The 23,007-nt window shown below is 34.3% G+C and overlaps 1 protein-coding gene across 5 annotated transcripts; it reads left to right on the forward strand.

Moving 5' to 3' along the window:
• Positions 1-1,198: 1,198 nt before the first annotated feature.
• Positions 1,199-21,028, forward strand: LOC128203637 (baculoviral IAP repeat-containing protein 3-like). Of its 5 annotated transcripts, none has more exons than XM_052905137.1 (11): positions 1,199-1,260; positions 10,374-10,568; positions 11,499-11,789; positions 11,977-12,116; positions 12,427-12,475; positions 12,742-12,867; positions 13,048-13,245; positions 13,589-18,160; positions 18,807-18,868; positions 19,762-19,868; positions 20,149-21,028. In XM_052905137.1, the coding sequence occupies exons 2-8, from the start codon at positions 10,388-10,390 to the stop codon at positions 13,744-13,746; spliced, it is 1,143 nt and encodes a 380-aa protein (XP_052761097.1). In that variant the 5' UTR covers positions 1,199-1,260; positions 10,374-10,387; the 3' UTR covers positions 13,747-18,160; positions 18,807-18,868; positions 19,762-19,868; positions 20,149-21,028. The 5 variants fall into 5 exon arrangements, with proteins under 5 accessions (XP_052761097.1, XP_052761096.1, XP_052761099.1 ...); XM_052905136.1 differs by lacking the exon at positions 1,199-1,260 and adding an exon at positions 6,074-6,124; XM_052905140.1 differs by lacking the exon at positions 1,199-1,260 and adding an exon at positions 11,088-11,115 and having other exon boundaries at positions 10,449-10,568.
• The last annotated feature ends 1,979 nt before the right edge of the window (positions 21,029-23,007 follow it).

Genomic DNA, 23,007 nt, shown 5'->3' on the forward strand with positions numbered 1-23,007 from the left:
TTGAAAACGTGATAGTACGATGATGAAAACGCGACAGTACGATGGTGAAAACGTGATAGCACGATGGTGAAAACACGATAGTACGATGATGAAAACGCGACAGTACGATGGTGAAAACGCGATAGTACGATGATGAAAACGCGATAGTACGATGGTGAAAACGCGATAGTACAATGATAAAAACACGAAAGTACGATGATGAAAACGCGATTGTCCGATGATGAAAACGCGACAGTACGCTGATGAAAACGCGATAGTACGATGATGAAAACGCGATAGTACGATGATGAAAACGCGATAGTACGATGATGAAAACATGACAGTACGATAATGAAAACGCAATAGTACTATGGTTAAAACGTGACAGTACGCTGATGAAAACGCGATAGTACGATGATGAAAACGTGATAGTACGCTGATGAAAACACGACAGTACGATGGTGAAAACGTGATAGTACGATGGTAAAAACGTGATAGTACGCTGATAAAAACGCGATAGTACGATGGTGATAACGCGATAGTACGATGGTGAAAACACGACAGTACGATGATGAAAACGCGATAGTACGATGATGAAAACGCGACAGTACGATGATTAAAACGCGATAGTACAATGATGAAAACGCGACAGTGCTATGACGAAAACGCGATAGTACGATGATGAAAACGCGACAGTACGATGATTAAAACGCGATAGTACAATGATGAAAACGCGACAGTGCTATGACGAAAACGCGATAGTACGATGATGAAAACGCGACAGTACGATGATGAAAACGCGATAGTACTATGATGAAAACGCGACAGTACGAAGATGAAAATACGACAGTACAATGATGAAAACGCGACAGTGCGATGATTAAAACGCGATAGTACAATGATGAAAACGCGACAGTGCTATGACGAAAACGCGATAGTACGATGATGAAAACGCGACAGTTCGATGATGAAAACGCGATAGTACTATGATGAAAACGCGACAGTACGAAGATGAAAATACGACAGTACAATGATGAAAACGCGACAGTACATGATTTCGCGTTTTCATCATCGTACTATCAAGTATCGCGTTTCAGATCAAAACATTCATAGGCGATGGTCCTAAGGGCATTCCGTAGTAATTAACCCGGAAGACAATATGATAAATGGTTGGGATCCCAATACAAATAAAGATAAGTTAAAGTTGATGATTAACTATTTCATAATGATATTTGATTTCGACAGTTTTTGTAAGGGAATTATTACGACAGTTTCATTTTGGTGAGTTATATTCTTACTTTCTACCTAAACGACATTGTATCGTTTCCTCTTAAGATTTAACGTACTAGTTTACAGTATTTAAAATAGTGAACTTGTTAAACCATAACAAAATTAATATATTGATACAAATGTAAATATGAAAAAAAACTCACACTTGCTTCTTAAATGTTGAAACATATCATTATATGCAAATCTTGTTCATTATCTAGTTATATAAAAGAACTGTAACGCTAAGTTAAATACAATATTATTCTGAACGTATATGGACAGATACTATTTATGTAAAACCAGGCCGGGGTATTATTTATATATCTTTATTATGAACGTATATGGACAGATACTATTTATGTAAAAATAGGCCGGTGTATAATATTTATATCTTCGATATATATTTATTTCTTCTTTTCTTTATTTTGATTTCTTTTATATATATTTATTTATTGATTTATTCATTGTGTTGATTTATTGATCTATTTATTCATATATCATATAAATTTATACATTAATTAATAAATATTTGGTTTATTAATTTATGGATGAGTGATTGATTAGTTCGGCGATTAACTGTTTGTTTTGTGTAAGAGTAATATTCTCTTTTTGCCATTACTTTAGAATTTAAAACCTTTATGATAGTTTATTATTAAGTTTATTACAAGCGAGTAGACCTGAAATTTAGACATAACATATACGTGATACATGATATAAGCGCTAAAAATAGAATGAATCAAATGGAAATCCATAATCTGACATAAATAGCGACACGTTATCTGATAAGGAGTGGTTTTCCAATGTTGTAAATATAACATTGAAAAAGTTCACTGCAATGGGACAAAAACGCACTATGTTTGGAAAACTCGTGTGCTTTCTGTGAAGAGGGTTTCGGCTAGAATGATTCTACATCTATATAGTATTTAAGGAGTAAATTGTGTGACTGATGTCACTATCAGGGTATGAACGCAGTTACGCTGGTTAAAGTATTTGGTGTCCGAAGGACTGAACGCGTACTTTTAACCAGCCCAACTGCGTTCAAATCCCCGCTAATGACATCAATAACGCAATTCATTCCTAATATTAACACAAATGATTCATTTCATTCAATACCTGCTAAGAATACCTGATATTAATTTTTAGAAAACCTTAAAGTAATTATGTTTTACCCATCCGGTAACTAGAACGACCTAACCGTAATAATTTATCAGATGAGGTCACAGCAAAGTGGAATATATATAATCACTAAAAAACGTTAAACGTTAAATCGGAACGCTAATGAAAATAATACTGTTCATAGATTTACACTTTTCAATATGTTGAGTATAGTCTTCCGCAGCCTGCTGACATAAACAATAACTTGATTCACAATTTTCATATTATATCAAAAAGCGATGATTCGCGATCCGAAGATATTGCGTTCATCGAAACATATTTGCAGTTGCGTAGAAGCCGTTAGAATGTAAAGTAAAGAATGAAAGTTGACGTAAAAATAGTATACGGTGAGGCGGAGGAGAATGTTAGCGCGGTAGTAATCGCAAGAACTTGGAAATCTCATAAATTGTTACACATGCCCTATACATGCCCTATACATGCCCTATACATGCCCTATACATGCCCTACATATGCCCTATACATGCCCTATACATGCCCTATACATGCCCTATACATGCCCCACACTTGCCCTATACATGCCCTACACATGCCCTACACATGCCCTATACATGCCCTATACATGCCCTAAACATGCCCTACACATGCCGTATACATGCCCTACACATGCCATATACATGCCCTACACATGCCCTATACATGCCCTAAACATGCCCTACACATGCCCTACACATGCCGTATACATGCCCTACACATGCCGTATACATGCCCTACACATGCCCTATACATGCCCTATACATGCCCTAAACATGCCCTACACATGCCCTACACATGCCCTATACATGCCCTACACATGCCCTACACATGCCCTACACATGCCGTATACATGCCCTATACATGCCCTACACATGCCCTACACATGCCCTATAATTGCCCTATACATGCCCTACACATGCCCTATACATGCCCTACACATGCGCTATACATGCCTTACACATTCCCTATACATGCCCTATACACGCCCTGTACATGCCCTGCACATGCCCTATACATGCCCAACACATGCCCTATACATGCCCTACACATGCCCTATACATGCCCTACACATGCCATATACATGCCCTACACATGCCCTATACATGCCCTATACATGCCCTATTGGTCGTACTGTGCAGACCAAACTGTTGTATTGAATTATATAAATGTTGAATCGACACTAAAACCGATTTTGGAATATTCTAAGAAACTCTTGTGGTTAACATTCAGCACTTATGAAACATCCACGACATTTGATCCGTACTGGGTACCTTGAGAAGAACCATTCCCTCGAGCATTCTTTTAAAACGTTCGTCCTTTTGTCACAAAAATAACTTTACTACAGAGTCTTAGCTACCGGAACGTCCACCAATCTCAAATTAATATATATGTGTGTTAATTACATTCAAAATAAGCTCAATTAGTACTATTCGAGGAATAAGAAGGCTTTACTTCTCGCAATAGTGTCGGCGTCTGTGTCTGCGTCGGCGTCCAGTTATAGTTTTAGAGCAAGTTGGCATTTTCATTTATTACTCCAATAACCTTCAATTGACTTAATACTTTAGTCTATACACAAGTATTGACGACTATCCTACAATTGGGTTACATAACTCCAGATTTACCCTAAACACAAATTACGGCCCTTGATTGATTGATTTTACTTTTGTATTGCTTTTGACAGGCAATTTGTAGGTTTGACATAAAATGACCGAAATTGATATATAAGAAGAGTTTATGGAGTCTTTCCATGTGATTTGGGTCTCCGTAGGATCATGGTCAAAGTAACTATTACTATAAATAGAACAATGGTTAGAAGTAAATAACTTTAATAAGGGTTGGCATATAGAGACCAATCTTGGTATATTGAAAACGGTTATAGAGACCTTGCATTAGATTATGTTTGGGTCCCCGAGAGTCATAGTCAACGTCTCGGTCACTGTTGCTAAAAATAAAATTATGGTTATTCTTGAATAATTTAAGGTCGACAAATTGTAACCATAATACGTACATAGCAAGAGTTTATTTAGACCTTTCATTGGATTGCATTTGAAGCCCCTGTGGTCAAGGTCGCTGTTACAAGAAATATACAAGTACAAAATTGCTGTCGGAGACAGCAAAAAAGGCTCGCTCTAAAACGATCCCTAGCAAAGTACAGATAGTGTTTTGTGAAATGGGCGGTTTTAGTACTGACACATGGAAATATTAATGAGCCTAGGCTCGTTTTATAACATATATACAATGCAAACATGGATGAGTTCACAAATCGTATTCAAATAATGCAGGACATCTTTCAAGCTTTATTTTACTTTAAGACAGATTTGAGTAATAGACATTGAAACGGCCATGACCGAAGTGCTCCGATTGTTGTAAAACTGTGAACTGCAGCCTTGCGTTATGTTTTGACAAAATGAAATCTAGAAAACCCCATCAAACTCATAATTATTCGTTGGATATTTATTTTTTGTGCACGGAACTAATATAAAATAACATTATCTAGTAATATTTCTTGTTTTTTTTTTTTATATTTTATGGACGCAATATGCTTTAACCCGGAATCCCGATCGGAACATCTACCCACTTCTGGTACAAAACAATTTGTACATGAAGGATTTGCCATATCAAAATTCGTAAAAAAAAATCCGTCAATGTACAATTAGTTGGACTAAGCTCAGTGGGTACGACGCTTGACTGCAATTTTGGCGACGCGGGTTCGAACCCGGTCTCCGTCACAATTTTTACATTTTGGTACCTTTTTTACAATAATGATGTTAACATATATACATACTTATATACAACAAAGCACACCACAGTGAAGCAGTCTTTAGAAGAGTCCAATACAAAAGGCAGGATTGGTTTTGAGAAATAAAAATTAAAGTACATTTGTTTTTAAGATGAAGAATTTTAACAACAACATACACATAGATGATTTCAAACTTTTAAAAAGAAATGCAAAACTTATGTTAGTAATTTTTTTTAATGTGAATAACATTAACATACAAATGAATGCTTTCAAAGGGTAAAAAAGCAGAACAATTTGTAGGAACAGTTTTATGAAATGAACATTTGTTGCAAATGTGCAAGGTATTTACATTTTATTCTAGCAGTTCGATGATAACGAATGGGAATGATCATGTCAGAATTTTTAAAGCAATAGAAAAGGATTATTGAAAAGTCTTTTAAATGGAATAAATTTAGTTGTTTCCACAAATGAATGTTATCTTTGTGTAACAAAAGTTCATCGAAATGGTTGGTATACAATATAGTGACATTATGAGCATTCATTAAGAGAACAAAAAAGCAACTTTATACACAGTTTTATACATTGGCAAATAGTTATTGAAAACTAAAGAAACTGTTTAAAAAGGACATTAAAGAAAATGAATGACTTGTGTGAAATTATCATATTCGATGAACACGAAGAAACATGCAACAGCTATTACAGTAAAACATATATCTCACAGGGGAAAAACAATTATTATAATAGTACATGAATGTGTGTGTTTGTTCGGTAATTTGACCTTAAATGAGTAAAATTGCTTTTGCAGTGTAAAGAAACAGGAATTAAAAGCACGTAAATCAAACTGCGGCCTTCAATCGTCAGACATTATACAACAGTTTGGCCAAAGTGCTGTTGAAGATCAATACAGAAAAGTAGTTAACAACAACATGTAAATCAAACTGCGGCCTTCAACCGTCAGACATTATACAACAGTTTGACCAAATAACTGTAAGATATCAATACTGAAAAGTAGTTAACAACAGCATGTTAATCAAATTGCGGCATTCAATCGTCAGAGATTGTACAACAGTTTGGCCAAAGTGCTGTTGGAGATCGATACTGAAGAGTAGTTAACAATAGCATGTAAATCAAACTGCGGCCTTCAAGGGTCAGACATTTTTCAACTGTTTGGCCAAATTACTGTAAGAGAACAATACTGAAAAGTTGTTAACAACAGCATGTAAATCAAACTGTGGCCTTCAACCGTCAGACATTATACACCAGTATGGTCAAATAACTGTGGGAGATCAATACTGAAGAGTAGTTAACAATAGCATGTAAATCAAACTGCGGCCTTCAACCGTCAGTGATAATACAACAGTCTTGCCAAATTACTGTAAAAAATCAAAACTGAAAAGTAGTTAACAACAACATGTAAATCAAACTGCGGCCTTCAACCTTCAGACATTATACAAGTGGCCTTCAACCTTCAGACATTATACAAGTATAAGTGTGGCCAAATTACTGTGGGTGATCAATACTGAAGAGTAATTAACAATAGCATGGATCAATACTGAAAAGCAGTTAACAACAGCATGTAAACCAAACTGCGGCGTTCAACCGTCAGACATTATACAAGTATAAGTGTGGCCAAATTATAAGTTAACAATAACATGTAAATTGAACTGCTGCCTTTAACTGTCAAGACTGGACAACAATTTGGAAAACTTTACTGGTGATCAATATTAAGAAATCAGCAACAATAGCATGTATATCAAATTAACATTTCAAATGATCTTTATAATGATGCTGCATTTTTACAAAAAGAAAAGAAACATACGTGTACATAGTTAGCTACATATTTACTGATTGTGTTTAAATTCACATATACAAAATTAAAATAATGTCCATTAAATAACATGTATTTAAAAGCAATCTTTGTATTAACGTGCACATCGTGTTAATATTGGTGTCAACATGCAGAAAGTTTAAATATGAGGAGTGCAAAAGTTGTTGTGTCAATGGCTGATAAAGTAGATTAAAATACACCTGTTCAAAGTTTGTTCAACATGTCCGAAAGTTAAAATACTAAAATGAGCAAAGGTTAGTGTGTCAATAGTCATTATTTAAAGAGTGACTAGCTCCTGTGCAAAGTATTTGTTAGCAAAAATCGAAACTTCAAATACAAAGGTGTACAAAAGTGGTTGAGTCAATAGCCATTATGAGGGATTTGCACTTATGCAGAGTATTTCTTAGCAAAAAACGAACGTTCAAATACTTAGATGTGCAAAATTTGGTGATTTGCACCTGTGGGAAGTATTTGTAAACAAAAAGCGAAAGTTCAAATACTACGGTTTGCAAAAGCTGCAATGTCAATAGTCGTAAGAAGTGATTTGCACCTGTGGGAAGTATTTAAAAACAAAAAGCGAAAGTTCAAATACTAGGATTTGCAATAGTTGCAATGTCAATATATAGCCGTAAGAAGTTATTTGCACCTGTGGAAACTTCTTCATAGTTTGACCAATTTCGATAAAATTTGAAATATAAACCCTTTATGAGGCACTTTCCAATATAAATACAAAAAAAATCAAAAATATTAATCAAAATAAATGAATGAAATTTATGAGTGGATTTCACTTCTCGAAATCTGGATTTCACCTCGATACCGATCTATTTATGAAAAATTGTCTAACTTCTTATTTTTTTTAACAATTTCAATGAAATTTGAAATATAAACCCTTTATTAGGCACTTTCCATAATATTTACAAAAAAAGTAAAATCATGAATTAAAATAAATGAATTATGAGTGGATTTCACTTCTCGAAATCTGGATTTCACCTCGATTTCCTATCTATTTTCGAAAAAAAAATCGAAAAATTGCTTTAACTTCTTCATATTTTGACAGATTTCAATAAAATTTGAAACATATACCCTTCATGGCGCACTGTCCATAGTAAATACAACAAAAATAATTTATTAATTAAATTCAATGAGTTATTAATGGATTTCACGTTTTGAGTGATTTCACGAAATTCACTGGTTTCTGTATCACCCCGCACCGCATGCGTAGAATTCTTTTGCGCATGCTCAAGAATTGAAAGAAGTTATTGACCTCAGGGCCCTTGTTTATACGCCTCGAAATAGACAAATTACATTATTTCATTACACATTTTGCCAATTAGGTAAAAGAAAAAAAAGATAAATAGAAATCACTCCAACAGTTGTCAAAATAATATCATTCTCTAATTCTTAATTTTCATTAACACTTTTCTGTGCATACACTTACAATCGAAAGACTAAAATCATTCATTTCCGTCTCCTGTGCAATCTCATAACCCAATCACTAAAAAAGGCTCCCTCTGTGGAGCGAGCCTAATAGCTGTTTGGTACTGAATAACCTTAGCTAGGGTTGACATATTGTGACCAATCTTTGAATATTGGAAGATTACATACATAAGATTGCGTTGTGGGCCCTTAGGGTAAAGGTCATGGTCATTGTTACTAAAATTAGAAAAAGATATTCTTATGAGAAAAACTACAGAAACAAGCTTTGTAGCTAAAAGTTTAAATATAAACCCTGTTTTATGGCACAGGGTGTACACAAAAGACATAGAACACAAAAACAAAAGATCACAAAACAAAAAAACATGGAACAACAGCACAAAACTCGACAAACAGCACAGTGCATATACACTTTATAAAAACTAGGTATGTTTATCAAGGATTGTTAGGTACCGCCTTTGAACGGTCATTTTAATGTAAATTTACTCGGGGGGGGGGGGTAACAAATTCATATTCGCGAATCTTACTCTTATCCAAAAAATCCTGAATAAAGAAAAAAAAACGCAAAAGGTAAATATCTTATTAAAGAGTCCATTGCCTTGATGTAAATAAATAATAAAACAAATAATAATAAACGAATAGGTAAACCCCAAGTACTTCAAAATAAGAGATCTCAACACTATCAGGAAGAATACAATTCAGAGTAAAAATGCAAAAAAAAAATTACCGTGCAGTCATTGTTTGAAACTATGAGCATCACACACAGTCTACCTTAGAAAATAAAAGGTTTAAATCTATGTGATCATAGAGTTCAATAATAAAAAAAAACATCATTGTACTAAAACTAAGAACAAATAAAGAAAACATTAGTAAAAATAAAAGCGACATATATTAGCTAATATAATCTTTTTTTTCAAAATAATTACCTACGTCACATGCTAAAACATTCCGAGCCACCCAAAGACGGTTTGCAGATAACATGAATCTTGATAACATGATAACAAGGTTATATGTCTTCCATGGCCGAGATTGTAAGATAGGTTTATCCTGATCCGAGCGTAGGGTGTTTTGCGGAAACGAGGTTTGGGATGAACCTATCTAACACAAGCGGCTATGGTAGATGCTTTTTCTCCCACCTCAATTAAACAAAATTAAGTAAAAATGTATATTTTGCTGGAACTCCTTTGAGCGTAGAGAAAATTAATGCGTATGAATATGTTATAATTCGTGGTTGTCATGGATATGCGTGAAGTGATTCAGATTATGTTAACAGTCAAATCAGTCTTTAAATAGTTCTGAGGAGAGCGAAACATTATTTTTTGAAAGGTGCGTGAAAACTTTTTATGGTGACGTTTGAAGCGAGAAATAATTAATCAGCATTCTAGATATTGCCATAAGACAATGTTTCTATGATGTTACAGACGACAGTCATCAACAAGGGAGGTAATTACAATGTGATGACCATTAAAAGAGTTCCATACGGGCACTTGTTTTATCTTTGCTCATGGGCAAAATAAGAATTTCTAGCATGGTTAGATTTTTGGATCTACTTATCTGAGGTGGGAGAAAAATAAGATAACAAGATGAAACTGAATCTCACAACAAAGACTGAAGTTCTTCTGTCAATTATTGATTACCTGGTTGTGTTGTATTACGGCGTTTCTCGTTTAATTTTTAAATTGACATTAAACTACTTTTGACAGGCACGTTTTACATGGTAATTGTATTCATTTTTAAGACATAGTGGCGTAAAGCCAACCACGCTGTCTTACGACAGCTCTTCCTTCTGTTGTGTCAGCATTTTTCACATTTTTTGTAATCCGATGTTTTTCTCTGTTAATGGCTGAAATATTTCTGACCTCGTACATAATAAAAACATCGAGAAACAATGATTTAATTTTATTCTACTGAAGATGATATGGATTTTACCTAACCAATTAATTACATAACAACCGAATGTACATCATGTTCCAGCGTTCGGTGCTACGATGTCTTCATTTGACAAACTCGCAAAGGGAGGGACATTCTCTGTTGCAATCGCTAAAGGCACTGGTTCTCAAACTGGTATTGTTTTGCCACTAAAGGATATGGAAAGTCATATTAAGAACATCCAAACAACTGCCTGCCAACCTATACAAGACGAATCGGCACGACAGAATTCGTCAAATGGTACGGTGTTATTAACAATTATGCAAATACATAATTTAATATCAAAATGCAACGTTATAACGTATGTTATAAGTGTAAATGCGACTAACCATTAGTGTTGGTAATCGAACAGAAAAATGACTATCGATAATCGGTTTATGAAACCAAATCAATGATCGATTATTAATCGATTTATTAATTATTTAATTATCGTTGGTCATCATATTTAAGGCATACAGATACAGTACATGCACCAGTTTTAAGCACCAATGTTCCCTTACAATATTGTTTATACATTTCTTTGTATAAATAACATTTTTTTATTCGGAACGCAACTATCTTTTAGTGTTTACCAGTACATGTACCTATAACAGAACATGAGAACATGAGACCACATACTCTAGGTTTTGTCTTCCATTTAGTCTTGTATACATGTGTAAAATAAACAAGATATCATTTTTTAATTAATCAGTCAGTTTGAAAAACAACAACTTCGAATATTCCCTATGTCAAATGTTTAACAAGAACATATTCTTTCAGCAAACTGAGAAAACTAAATTCTTACATGGTAAGAAGTAAACGGTAACTTGTTTTAAAAATCACTTTCAAACGATAATCATAAGAAGTTTAGAACCAATCCTTCAGCAGTTGAATTACAAAGTAAATGAGTAATCAGGTACTGTAGTGACTTACTGACTTGATAAGTATACGACTATAAAACTTAACATAGTAACACCTTTACATTTTAACATAAACTAACATTAACCAGAAAAATTGTTAATTGTCGATTATAATCGTTCTTTGGCACAACACTACTAGCCATTGTTTCAATGTTCATTCTAAATTAATAAAAATAAATATATAAAAATGCAGTTGCTTCAATCGTGGTTTATATATGTTAGTATTAAATCGCTAATATTTCATCCAATGTCATAACAATTCTACGATCAGGACTATTACCGTTGTCAACCCCATCTGATGTTCCCGGAAACGCCACACTTGCACCTATATGTAGCGAAACTTTTGCTTCAAACCAGGAAACCCCTGTATCAAACCAGACAGCTATACCTAAAAGTGTATATATGGGGATTCCTAAGCATCCCAAATACTCGACAATTGTTTCAAGAATCGCGACTTTCAACGAGAGCCCAGAAATAATCGTTTCGACAAGTACTCTGGCAGAGGCCGGGTTCTTTTACGCCGGAATTGGGGATTGTACTAGATGTTTCAGTTGTGGCATAGGTAACGACAATTTAAGTCTCATTGGGATCCTTGTAATAGGAGTGCTTTCTGAAAGTGCAAACGTTGTTAGCAAAATATCATCACTATGTTAAGTCTTGAAATAAATGTAAAATGTCTACCTTTTTCACTTGCTTATCAGTTAATTCATGTTCATGTTTCAAAATTCCTCATAATAAAAACATTGCAGCTCTCCGGCATTGGACACGCGAAGACGATCCATGGACCGAACATGCGCGATTCTCACTTGAATGCGACCACGTGCTCAACAACAAAGGTCAAGAGTTCATTGATTTGGTGAAACTCGCTCTGGACAACACAGAAGAAAAAGTAAGCATACAAATTATGCTTATGTATAAAGAGCGCTGTCGCTCCATCTTTACTCATGTTTATCAAACACAAGAACAACCGTAAAATGAGTTCTGGGAGTCATTTAATGCATGGATTGTTTTGAATTCTAAAAAAGAGTGGTATGTTATTATAAGAAGACAATGTCAATCAACTGGATAGCGTTACATTCTTATTTAAAGGTTTCGTTCTTTTTTCAAATTATCATTCTTTTCAAATGTATTCCCCTCATAATTAAAACCCGAATGTTCAGTACCTTAATACTTACCCTGCCTTGTGCACTTCTGTACAGGATAAATGTCCATCGGCCCAGTCTTCAGATATGTCAGCGAGAAGTCAAGGTATACTTATGTCACTCAAATGAAATAAATCATTTTCAGCATTTACTTGGTGTTATTTTTATTTTTCTCCTCACATCAATTGCATACTAAGATATAATTTTATAGCATATAGAATAGTATCATTAAGACCCCATTTCAAATATTTTTCATACGTATTGTCGCTGCAATAATTCAATTTTATATAAAAATCGTATTTAGAGGATACATGATTTTACAAATTAAAATTTAACATTTATGTCAGCTAAACAATGGTTTTCGATTTTTAGAAGCCGAAATACCAAAGGATGACTTAGAAAGTTTAATGGCATCAGACGCTGCGCAAAGTGTTAGAGACATGGGATACAATGATGATATAATCAGATGTGCAATTCGCGAGATTATCACTTCGAAAGGTAAGCCGAGCCATAGAAAAGCAAGCTTGCTTGTTTTCGAGCATGTATTCGAAACACCGTCTACGTTCAAACATACGAACAAGATTTAATCACTGATTTTTGTTAAGTTCGTTGTTTCCTTATTTATATCAATCAGTTCTATAAATGTTTACGTACATAATGAACATTACTTGATTACAGGGACAGAACAACTAAACGGGATGCATATCATGGAAGAAGTATTTCGAATTGAAGAAGGACTTGTTAATAACAACACAAGCACACCTTCGCCATATAATGAGAATAGCAACACTGGCACCCAGTTGGAACATCAAACGGGTACAAGCAACCAGGGAATGGATTCTATGGATTCTAAAGCTGCATCGGCTGATTTTGACCGTAAGCGAAACAAAACATCATCGTTTTTTTTTTAAAACAAGCGGTTCAGTACAAAATCACTTAAGATGTTCTAAGAAACAAATATTATACCTTTTTAAAAACATTGTTAACACATTGGCATTTCACAAGAAAAAATAAAAACATACTGATTATTACAGTTGTCATCATGAAATGACATTAATTTTGATTTTATACTACAAAATAACAGTCACTCACGACGACGAAAACGGAATGAAGGACACACATTTATTATTGTTCAACCTATAAATAAAATAACAAAATGTCAAACATACCCTACAATGATATTGTATTCATTAAATTCCATAATTTTATTTTTTTGTAGAAAACACGGTCGGAAATAGACTGAAACTGCGGTTAAAAATAAAGGTCTCCAAAAAAGCACCATACGTTCTACATGAGGAAAGAATGCTGTTTGCGTTGTATTTCTACTATGCGGACATTGCGATAAGCTGTTTTATCAGAAATTGCAATCATAACTGACACGAACAGATATTTTGTTAATTGAACTATGATACGCAAACACATTCATGCAAGAGGGAATGAGCTTCACTTGAAGCAGCATTTTTATCTGGAATACAATCATACTGATGACAGTGTGGCAAAACCACATAAGGACACTGTTAACCCTCGATGCAAAGAATGTATACATAGTGTTTGGGGCCGAACGATACCTTACAACAGATGGAATAACTTCTCGCAAATTATATTATTTTCGTTTTTACAAATGTGACGTTTAAGCTTACCGGTGTGTCGGCGGCGGCAGCACTTCATACGACATGGAAAACATATTGAAAATTGAAGGCTTGAAATGTTTTCCTTTGAATTGAATCTTGTTAGTATTCATATAATATACGTCAATATACACGGTTGTAACCCAAATCTCTGATCAAAACTGTTTGCAGCCAAATCAGGTACTTTACCACAAACGTACATGGCGTTTCATAAATAATATAGATATGCATATTTATCTTATGCAAGATCCCTATTGGTAGCTTTGGAATTCAAAATGTCGTCCACGATGGCCACCAAATTTTCATTATCGACAGTTTACTTTGCAGTGTGTGTTATTGGTTTGCTTTTTGTCAACTACAATACCTCTTTGTTCCATCTTGAAAAAGCAATAAATTCTAATGAAACTGTATGAAAATAATATCATATTTCAGCCATTATGGCACCTAATAAGGCCGGCATGTTTTTAGTTTTGGCAATACTGTAAATTTGAATCGAAAAGTATTCTTTTTACAATTTTTATAAGTCATTGCTCCAATACATCTTGCATAAACGATGTTCACTGCGGAAAATGGTTGAATATACGGGAATGTACTGAAACCCGTACACCCAACGTGTACGGCAAGTGTACGGGATGTTGAATATACGGGTGTGTTCCGACCCGTATATTCATAAAACTCGCATATCTTGAGTGTACGGGATTCGATGTACGGGCGTGTACTAACCCGTACATCAGTGTTATAATAAAAAGATGAATTCTGTAATCAACTTAGGTCTTTGGGTGTTTAATTTGATAGCATACATGATATGAACGACATTTATACCATTGACTTAAAAAATCACAGTTTCATTAAAAAAACAGGATGGTGTCAGTAAAAATCACCTTTGTAGAAAATTGAATGCTTTAATGGGTTTCGACAGCTTTTGATGAAATTAAAAAGGGTCTAAATGATAACAAATAAATAAATTGGACAATACTGAGTTGATTGACTAACGACTAGTACTTAAACTATTTTGATGGATGTACGGCACCGTACATCTCCGTTATATACCATTCCCGTACACGATGAATATACGGGCGTGTAAAATTCACGTATATTATGGATGTACGGAAAAGTAACCAACCCCGTACACTATAGATATACAGAAATGTACTCTTTCCCGTACATCCATGTTATAAAATAGTTTTGAATTTTGTAATCAAGTAAGGTTAATTGTTCTTTCATTTGCCAGAATATATGATACATGTATGAACAACAGTTAAACCATTAACTTGCAGAGAAACAGGAATGTGTAAGTAAGAGTCACGTTTTGTAGAAATTGTAAAGCTTTTTTGGTTTTAACAGCCCTTGATGCAATTAAAGCGACATCTTTATGATACAGAAGAATAAGATTTGAAAATGCTGAGTGCTGTTACATTTTACAGCTATATGATACGATCAACACTTATTACATATACCATTGACTTATTCATTTTTCCGTGTTTCAGAGTAACAGGAGTCGCGTTTTGTAGAAATATTAACGCTTTTATGTGTTTTAACAGCTGTTGAAGAAATTACAATGACATCTATATGATACAAAATAATTAAATTTGACAATGCTGGGTGGATAAATTCACGGCTAGGGCCCGGGAATGTTTAGTTTCCCGTACATGATGAATATACTGGCGTGTACAAATCCCGTATATTATGGATGTTCGGAAATATACAAGTAACATTACCCGTACAAAACGGAAACACGGACATGTTGTGTTTCCCGTACATGCTTAGTGTTAAGATTCCCTGTATATGCTGAATATACCAATGGGGCATATAGGTTATGAGTGGAGGGGTTCACTCCTAAATGTTAGGACTTATATATACGTTGCCGGCCTTATTAAATCTCTAATTATGTCTAACTTGGCCGCAAACGTACACATCAATAACATAACAGTAACTATTACAGGCACAATCATTATGTTTAAAATCGAAAACCATGACAATTTTGCTTGATTGAAAGACACAAAATATTATGTGATATGTTTATAGATATAATTATATATTAAGCACATGCTTTAGACAAGTTAGAGTTATAAGACCTGAAATGTTGCTGTATCGTGTATGTCTTTTTTTAATTAGAATATTGAAAAAAAAAGTTTTTGTCAGAAATAAGCCAAATAAAATAGGGTTAATTAAAAAGTAAATTACCAATACAATATTCAAAAAGAGATTTGGACAACACCACGTCCGAAATGTCGTCTAAGACGTCGTTTGATTTAGACGCCTGCTATGTTACCCCATGAGGATGGAATTCTTTAAATTTGGTATTAAACATCAATTTATTAAATTATCTCTATTTTACAAATACTTTTTGTATAAAATAATAAACAATATGTTAAGAAAAAAAATGACCGGGAACGTTCCAAATTGCGTCAAAGATAGTCAAGAATATGTACGTGTGCTTATACATATGCGTTTTCTTTCAATGATATAAGAACTGATCTAAGAATTCTATGCTGATGATACTTTGGGTTCATTTTGTGGTATTCATTGCGATGTCGACAGTTTCTATTATCTTATCAATATTTACTTACTTATATAATGTTGTTATATCTACTCGTAAACAACATTGATTCTAACTAAAGTCAGTAAGTTTGTTATATATTGTTTTCAAAATAAAAAAGACGTTCAACGCTTTCTCTTTTGCGCGATCTACTACGTGAATTATCATCGTTTACTCAACAAAAAATGGAGTTACCTGCGCGGTTTATCACGGCATTGTCATTGCAGTACTAAAGCGTACGAACAAAAGTTGGCGGCTCATATACAGAGTGGTCAATAACTATGCAAATGACATAAAGTATGTGCCCGCGATATGCTACGTTTTACCAAGATTGTTTGAATCTTACACCGAATCGTCACAGTGTAACGGCATGGCCTCTCGCCAATATTTATAGTTAAACTCTTATTAGGTCATCATTTTTATCTTAATACTAAATGGTCGGAATAACGTTTGTTTTCATAGAGAATCATTATGGTTACCGACATGTGTTGATTTGACATTCGGATGATAGGTTGAACAATCGATTGCTTTAGTATCAATTAAGATGTCTCCAGGACATGCATACTAATTAGCTAGGGTATAACGATACTGTTCTTGATAGTTTTCGAAAATCAATTTATTTCGACACTGGTCAACCGCTTCTGACTGAATAAAGTGCTGCCCAGAAAAGGCACTGAAATCTTGTTTGCCGATCCTTTTTGTGGCGAAAGTCAAAATTACAGTTTTCATCGGTAGTGCATTACCTTTTTGTTCTTTTCCTTATTAATATAATACGGGCTTGAAGACAAACGCAAAGCGTATGTCTGAACAAGCCCTCTTACGGTTTGTACGTGTATGCAAGGGACTACTTCTTTTTGCCGGAGTGATAGGCGTTAAAAAATTCGGGCACCACTGAACCATGAAAATGAGAACCAGAAAAGCTCGCCATACATTGTTCATATAAAGCGCGTGCATGCCGGCAAGCAAATTGTACATGTTTTGGGCGGGGTTTGACCTCCGTTAATCAATAAAAATTCAGTACGGAAACACCCGAGGTACATGTACTTTTTAGATCGGACCTTCCGTATTTGGATATGCGTTAAAAATAGTACTGCGTTTAATAGGAAAGCCTGTTTCACTTTTGTAAATTACAGTAAGTAGCAAAATAGTTTTTGTCATTTAAGCATTTATTACATCCAACAAATTCACTATGTATCTCTGAAACTAAATGCTTATGGAATCAAACTTGAATATATTAATCCGCATTTCACGCTACAATGAACTTTCAAGCGAGCATTGAACGCCATTTTGTTTATATGGAACAACAACAAATGGAGCCATAACAAATCCTACTGCCAGTTTGGAGAGCAAATAAGTCTGATTTAATTGTAAAGGTGAGTTTATCTGAGATGCATGTTGTTGTTTTTATTGAATTTCATATTTGAATTTCATATGTTCACGTTTTCCCCCAGATTTACGGAGATTTAGTACCAGTAACCACTAAATTATCGTTTCAGGAGCATTCACCGATTTCGTTCTTTCCGCGGAAAGTGCACTTTCCTCTAACTAGCCATACCGGTACGATATTGAATGGGTTCGAATTCTCCAACAATGCAACATCCGTTTCCAACGCTTCTGACACTATGTAAATATTGCCATTTCTGCTTTTATTTTTCGGAGTTTTCTTATTTTTTGTTTGTTAGCATCAAAATAAACGATTCAGTATCGGTTTTAAAAGGATTGTTTGGGATATTAAGATGCTAAAAATATCTAAAAGTTGGTGAAACAATTTGTTCATCGTGATTGTCATGCAGACGGCTGCGGCCATTTTGAATATTCTGAACGATCTGCATTATGACCCATAATACACAAAACAAACCAGAAACGTTACTTTCTGTACTTTCTAAATACGTGAGTCACAATGATGTTTTTAAGATTGAATGTATTACTGAATGCTATAAATTAACAGTGATTGGGCTAGTCTTATTTATTGCTGTATTGTTTTTAATTGACAGGTAATCATTGCAAAATGTGAAACTATTAAGCGTTCGTTTAGACCGAATTTTTTATTGTATTTATTGAATACTCATGTGCCCCCTTGACACACTTTTATAGGTCTTGCGACCCCCCCCCCCCCCCACACACATATTTTAATATCCATCATCCATCCCCCAAACACAATCTAGTGTAAACGCCAGCTTCACCAACCCAACTCGAAGACTTTAAATAGTGAATGTCCTTATGAGAATAATCTTTTTAGTAACTTAAAAATTTGTTATTGTTTGCGACAGGTTGGAGATGGGGATGATGACAGAGCAGCCAGCCGAAATTAAATTGGAGCAGACATCATGCGGTAATTTAATAGTATTTCACAATCACTTTATGAAAATGTTTCCAAACAGAAGCATTGTTTGAGCAGATTTGATTCTTTTAATATATATGCAAAAAGCTACAGAAACATGCTCAGTAGCAAAACGTTTAAACATAAACCCGGTTTAGTGGCAATGGGCAAACGCCAAAGACATAGAACACAAATTCACAAACAAGAAACATAGAACAGCACACAACTCTACAAACAGCACAGTGCATAAATACTATATATATATATATATATATATATAAATAATTGGTATGTTTATCAACAATTGTTAGGTACCGCCTTGGAACGGTCAGTAAAATTTAAGTTTATGTTTTCTGTTTGTTTCATTCCTAAATGACTTTTTTTCATGCCAGCTATAAATTATTTAAAGTCGCGGCCATGAGATCATGTCATTTTCTAATGAAACAACAACCTCTGCGTGTTTGTCAATTTTTCTATTTTGTTTGCTCTTCTTTTCGAGCATTACATTAAGAACTGATTCTAAAAGCAGTTAAACAAATTTTAAAATATCAACAAGGCAAATAGGACTAAAAGTGTGTCAGTAATGCACCAGTCAAATGTAACCACGGTTACATGTGGTGGTTTTGTCTTCGCTTTAAATACAGCGGGGAATGGGCCTTACCTAGGGTCCCTGGGGTGCGGGTGCATTTGACGGGAATTTTACGATCTGTTCATGCCCACAGAGCGGGGATTTTAGCCGGGGTTGGCTGGACCGAAAGTCAAAGTCCCCGCTAGTCCCCGGACCTGGGGGGCCGTGGTAACAATTGACTGGTGCATAACATCAAGGTTTTTTACCTTTCCCTCAATAATTCTTAATACATTTCAACATTCTGTAAAAACACAAATGTATTGTTTCTTTTTTATAGCCAACTGGTTGCAGAAGCTCTAGAGGACCATAATAGACAAAAATGCTGTTCAATATAGTTCTGTCTGGAATTCCATACCGCCTCCAGAGAATGGAAAATGTCTTCAAGTAAGAAAAGATTCTATTAGCAAGTGCATTTCTGACTCCTCCGAAATGCTTCTTTGTTGTCAATTACCTTGGAGAGTTAAATACTCATGAATTCCATATATTCAAACATAATATATTTCATCTTTGAATCCATGAAACTATACAATGTGACTATATCAAATTTATGTATACATATAGAATTGTGTATGCCTCAAATGATTGTTAACTGGCAAACATGTATCATCATAGAAGTAGTTAGTACTTTTATTTTGTTAAAACATTGCATTTATTTTATTTGCAGATCTTGATGTGCCAGCAGCCTGAAGTGGTCAAACCATCTGAAACTTGAAGTGAATACAGCACAGAATCCCATATTTCAAGAGAATGCAAATGTTTGTCACCCCTTGTTTTGTGTAAATAATACAAAATGTGACATTTACAGCAAATATGTAATAATTGAGCAACATATAGACAATTGCAAAACTCTGTTCTGTTCATTTTGTGCCAAATTTAGCATTTAAAACACGATACTATCAGTTTTTGCTTGTTTCTTCGGTTTCTTTTATTGCATGATTTTTTCGAAAATCAATCAGTTCAGTATATAGTAGTTACGGTGTTTTGACTGTCAATGAATCAAAGAACACTATTTATATATTGTTGAACTGATATGTTAAATATTTAAGATACAGCTGTCAGTACAGAAAGCAGGTCTAAAACAGATCTCTTTTCGTGTAAACCTGGCCCCAGTTTTTCGAAGTCCCTTATAACAGGATTAAGCTAAACTTACTAACTATTTTTGTTGTTCTATAAAATGTGTTATATTTACTTCTTCAAGAATTTTTAAAATTATTTAGGAATAATCTGTATGATTATCAAAATAAAGCATTTTTTATCTATCGAAATCCATTTTCAGTATGTATTTTGACTAATTGAAATAAGCAATTTAAGCATATTAAGCTTAAGAAGTTTCGAGAAATTGGTGTCTGATTGCTAAAAATTTAGCAAAGTTGCTTAAAATATTAATTAATTGAATTTTAGATAATTTTGATCATTAGACATAATGACACAAATTATTTTAAAATTAATTGAAAGCATCTTTTAGATAATTCTGTCATGAAAGCAGTATTTGTATTTTCCATTAAAATCTAAACAACACATTTGTTCATCAATATCATTTTGCAACTTGTTTTAGACGGGGGGGGGGGGGGGGGGTATGGTATTGTAACAAATTAACACATGAATATATTCTGTATTCTCACTGAGATGTTTTGCAGACAATTTGCCGGAGCTGCTTGTACAAGCAAAAATTCAACAATGTTTTTGGTAGGGAGTTTTGCTTGATTATTATTTGTAAATGAGTAAATGTCTTGCCATGTTTTACCATCATATTTAGATAGTTTTTTGGCCATTCAATTATAGTGGTAGCTATGCCCCTGATTGTAGTATACTTTAGTGCAACATTATTGGTATGTGATCATTTTTATTTATTTTCTGTTTGAAACATATTCTTCAAATGTGTATATGATACATACTTGATATCAAATGCATAGTAGCTTTATTTAACTTAAATAAGAAGAACTCCAAACTTAAACATTTATATTATATAGTAATGCATTATATATACTGTATACACTATTATTGTAGATAGTTATGTAGATAGTTATGTGTATACTAAATAAATTGCTAACATCAACAGAACTGCTTGTTATTTAAAAAGTTTCATATATACTGTATACACTATTATTGTAGATGGTTGTGTATATACTAAATAAATTGCTTAAAGCAACATAACTGCTAGTATGTTAAGTAAACTTGAAAGTGTCCGGCAATAACACTTCAAGCCCGCAGAGGCAGCGCCTTATTTCATATTAATTGTACTTAATCCATGCAGTGTAGTTTTTTTCTGGCCCCTTGCCATCGATAGCAACAGTCCAGTTAAAATATAGTTCAGTCAATAGAATCATTAAAATGTTGTTAACCCTTGTGCTTGCCGCACAACAACTAAATGGTCTCATCTCTCGAAACCCTAACGGACAGACATAACCACCTATCTTTATGGATAATGTTCAAAAAGTTGAAGTACTAGTCATAAAGATCTGGCTATCATACATCCAGAAATTGCTTATGGCATGAGCCCATTCAATCCGTAAAAAATCAAGTCATGGCATCGTGATTACCTCATATGATCATTGTTGAATAACACATTTACTCGGCCGCTGTTGGAATATCCAGACTTGGTTTTGTATATATTACGCAAGCTGACGAATAAGACCTAGAAGAGTTCAAAATAAAACGGCGCGAGTCATCTACGGGGTAGCACGACTTTTTTTCGTTTCAAATCTTAATATTCTAACCGGACTTGGATCCCTGAATGAGAGAAGGCGAACACATAAACTCACTCTTTTTACAAGAAGGCTCATACGCCAGCCTCTTACTACACTTATTTTGTCCCGAGTAGGTGTTACTACCTGTTAATTTTCTTGGAATTCTGTTAACCGGTGTAATATATCTTGTAATACACAGTTGTTATCGAATTCATTTCTGCAAACTACACTATCCTCATGGAATAAATTAACGGAAACTATTCTTTCCTCTACATCCTTTCCCTCCTTTAAATGTAATCATAATAATGATTAAAAAAGATCAGTTCCTCATTCCTACAATGAGGGTGAATGCAAATTGAGTGTAACACATGCAGGGCTGTGGATGCACTGCGGTGATCTAAATGAACACTTGTTCAATAGCCCAAAGTACTGACAACTAATTTTTCTTCTTTAACCGTTCCCTATATCATGCACAAAGGCATGAACAATTCGACCAACTGTCTACTATTAGGCCAATGTCACTTCAAGTATTACTCTTGACTCGAACAAAAAGCAGGGACCTGACAAACACAACAAAATTTCTTTACATTTGTATTTATTTGGCTTCTTCCATTCTTCCAAAGCATTTTGTTGCCTTCAACTACATACATTTGTGATTCACTTTTCACCAGTGTGTGTATACCACGTGATAAATTGTGTCATAAATGCTACGTCGGAAGGCAATAATTTGTTTCAAATGAAGACTTAAAACAAAGATGACTTTCCCATTTCTTCACCATTTTCAAGGAAACATGACGCAGTCTACGCCGCTTACACAGCCCCGCCTTCGGTCTTTT

Source organism: Mya arenaria, chromosome 9 (assembly GCF_026914265.1).
Source record: "Mya arenaria isolate MELC-2E11 chromosome 9, ASM2691426v1".
Taxonomy (NCBI): Eukaryota; Metazoa; Mollusca; class Bivalvia; order Myida; family Myidae; genus Mya; species Mya arenaria.

Coding starts and splice junctions, on each gene's coding strand:
- LOC128203637 (XM_052905137.1), top strand. CDS start 10,388: ATGTCTTCATTTGACAAACTCGCAAAGGGAGGGACATTCTCTGTTGCA. Junction 10,569..11,498: donor ACGACAGAATTCGTCAAATG/GTACGGTGTTAT, acceptor TTCTACGATCAG/GACTATTACCGTTGTCAACC. Junction 12,476..12,741: donor TATGTCAGCGAGAAGTCAAG/GTATACTTATGT, acceptor TTCGATTTTTAG/AAGCCGAAATACCAAAGGAT.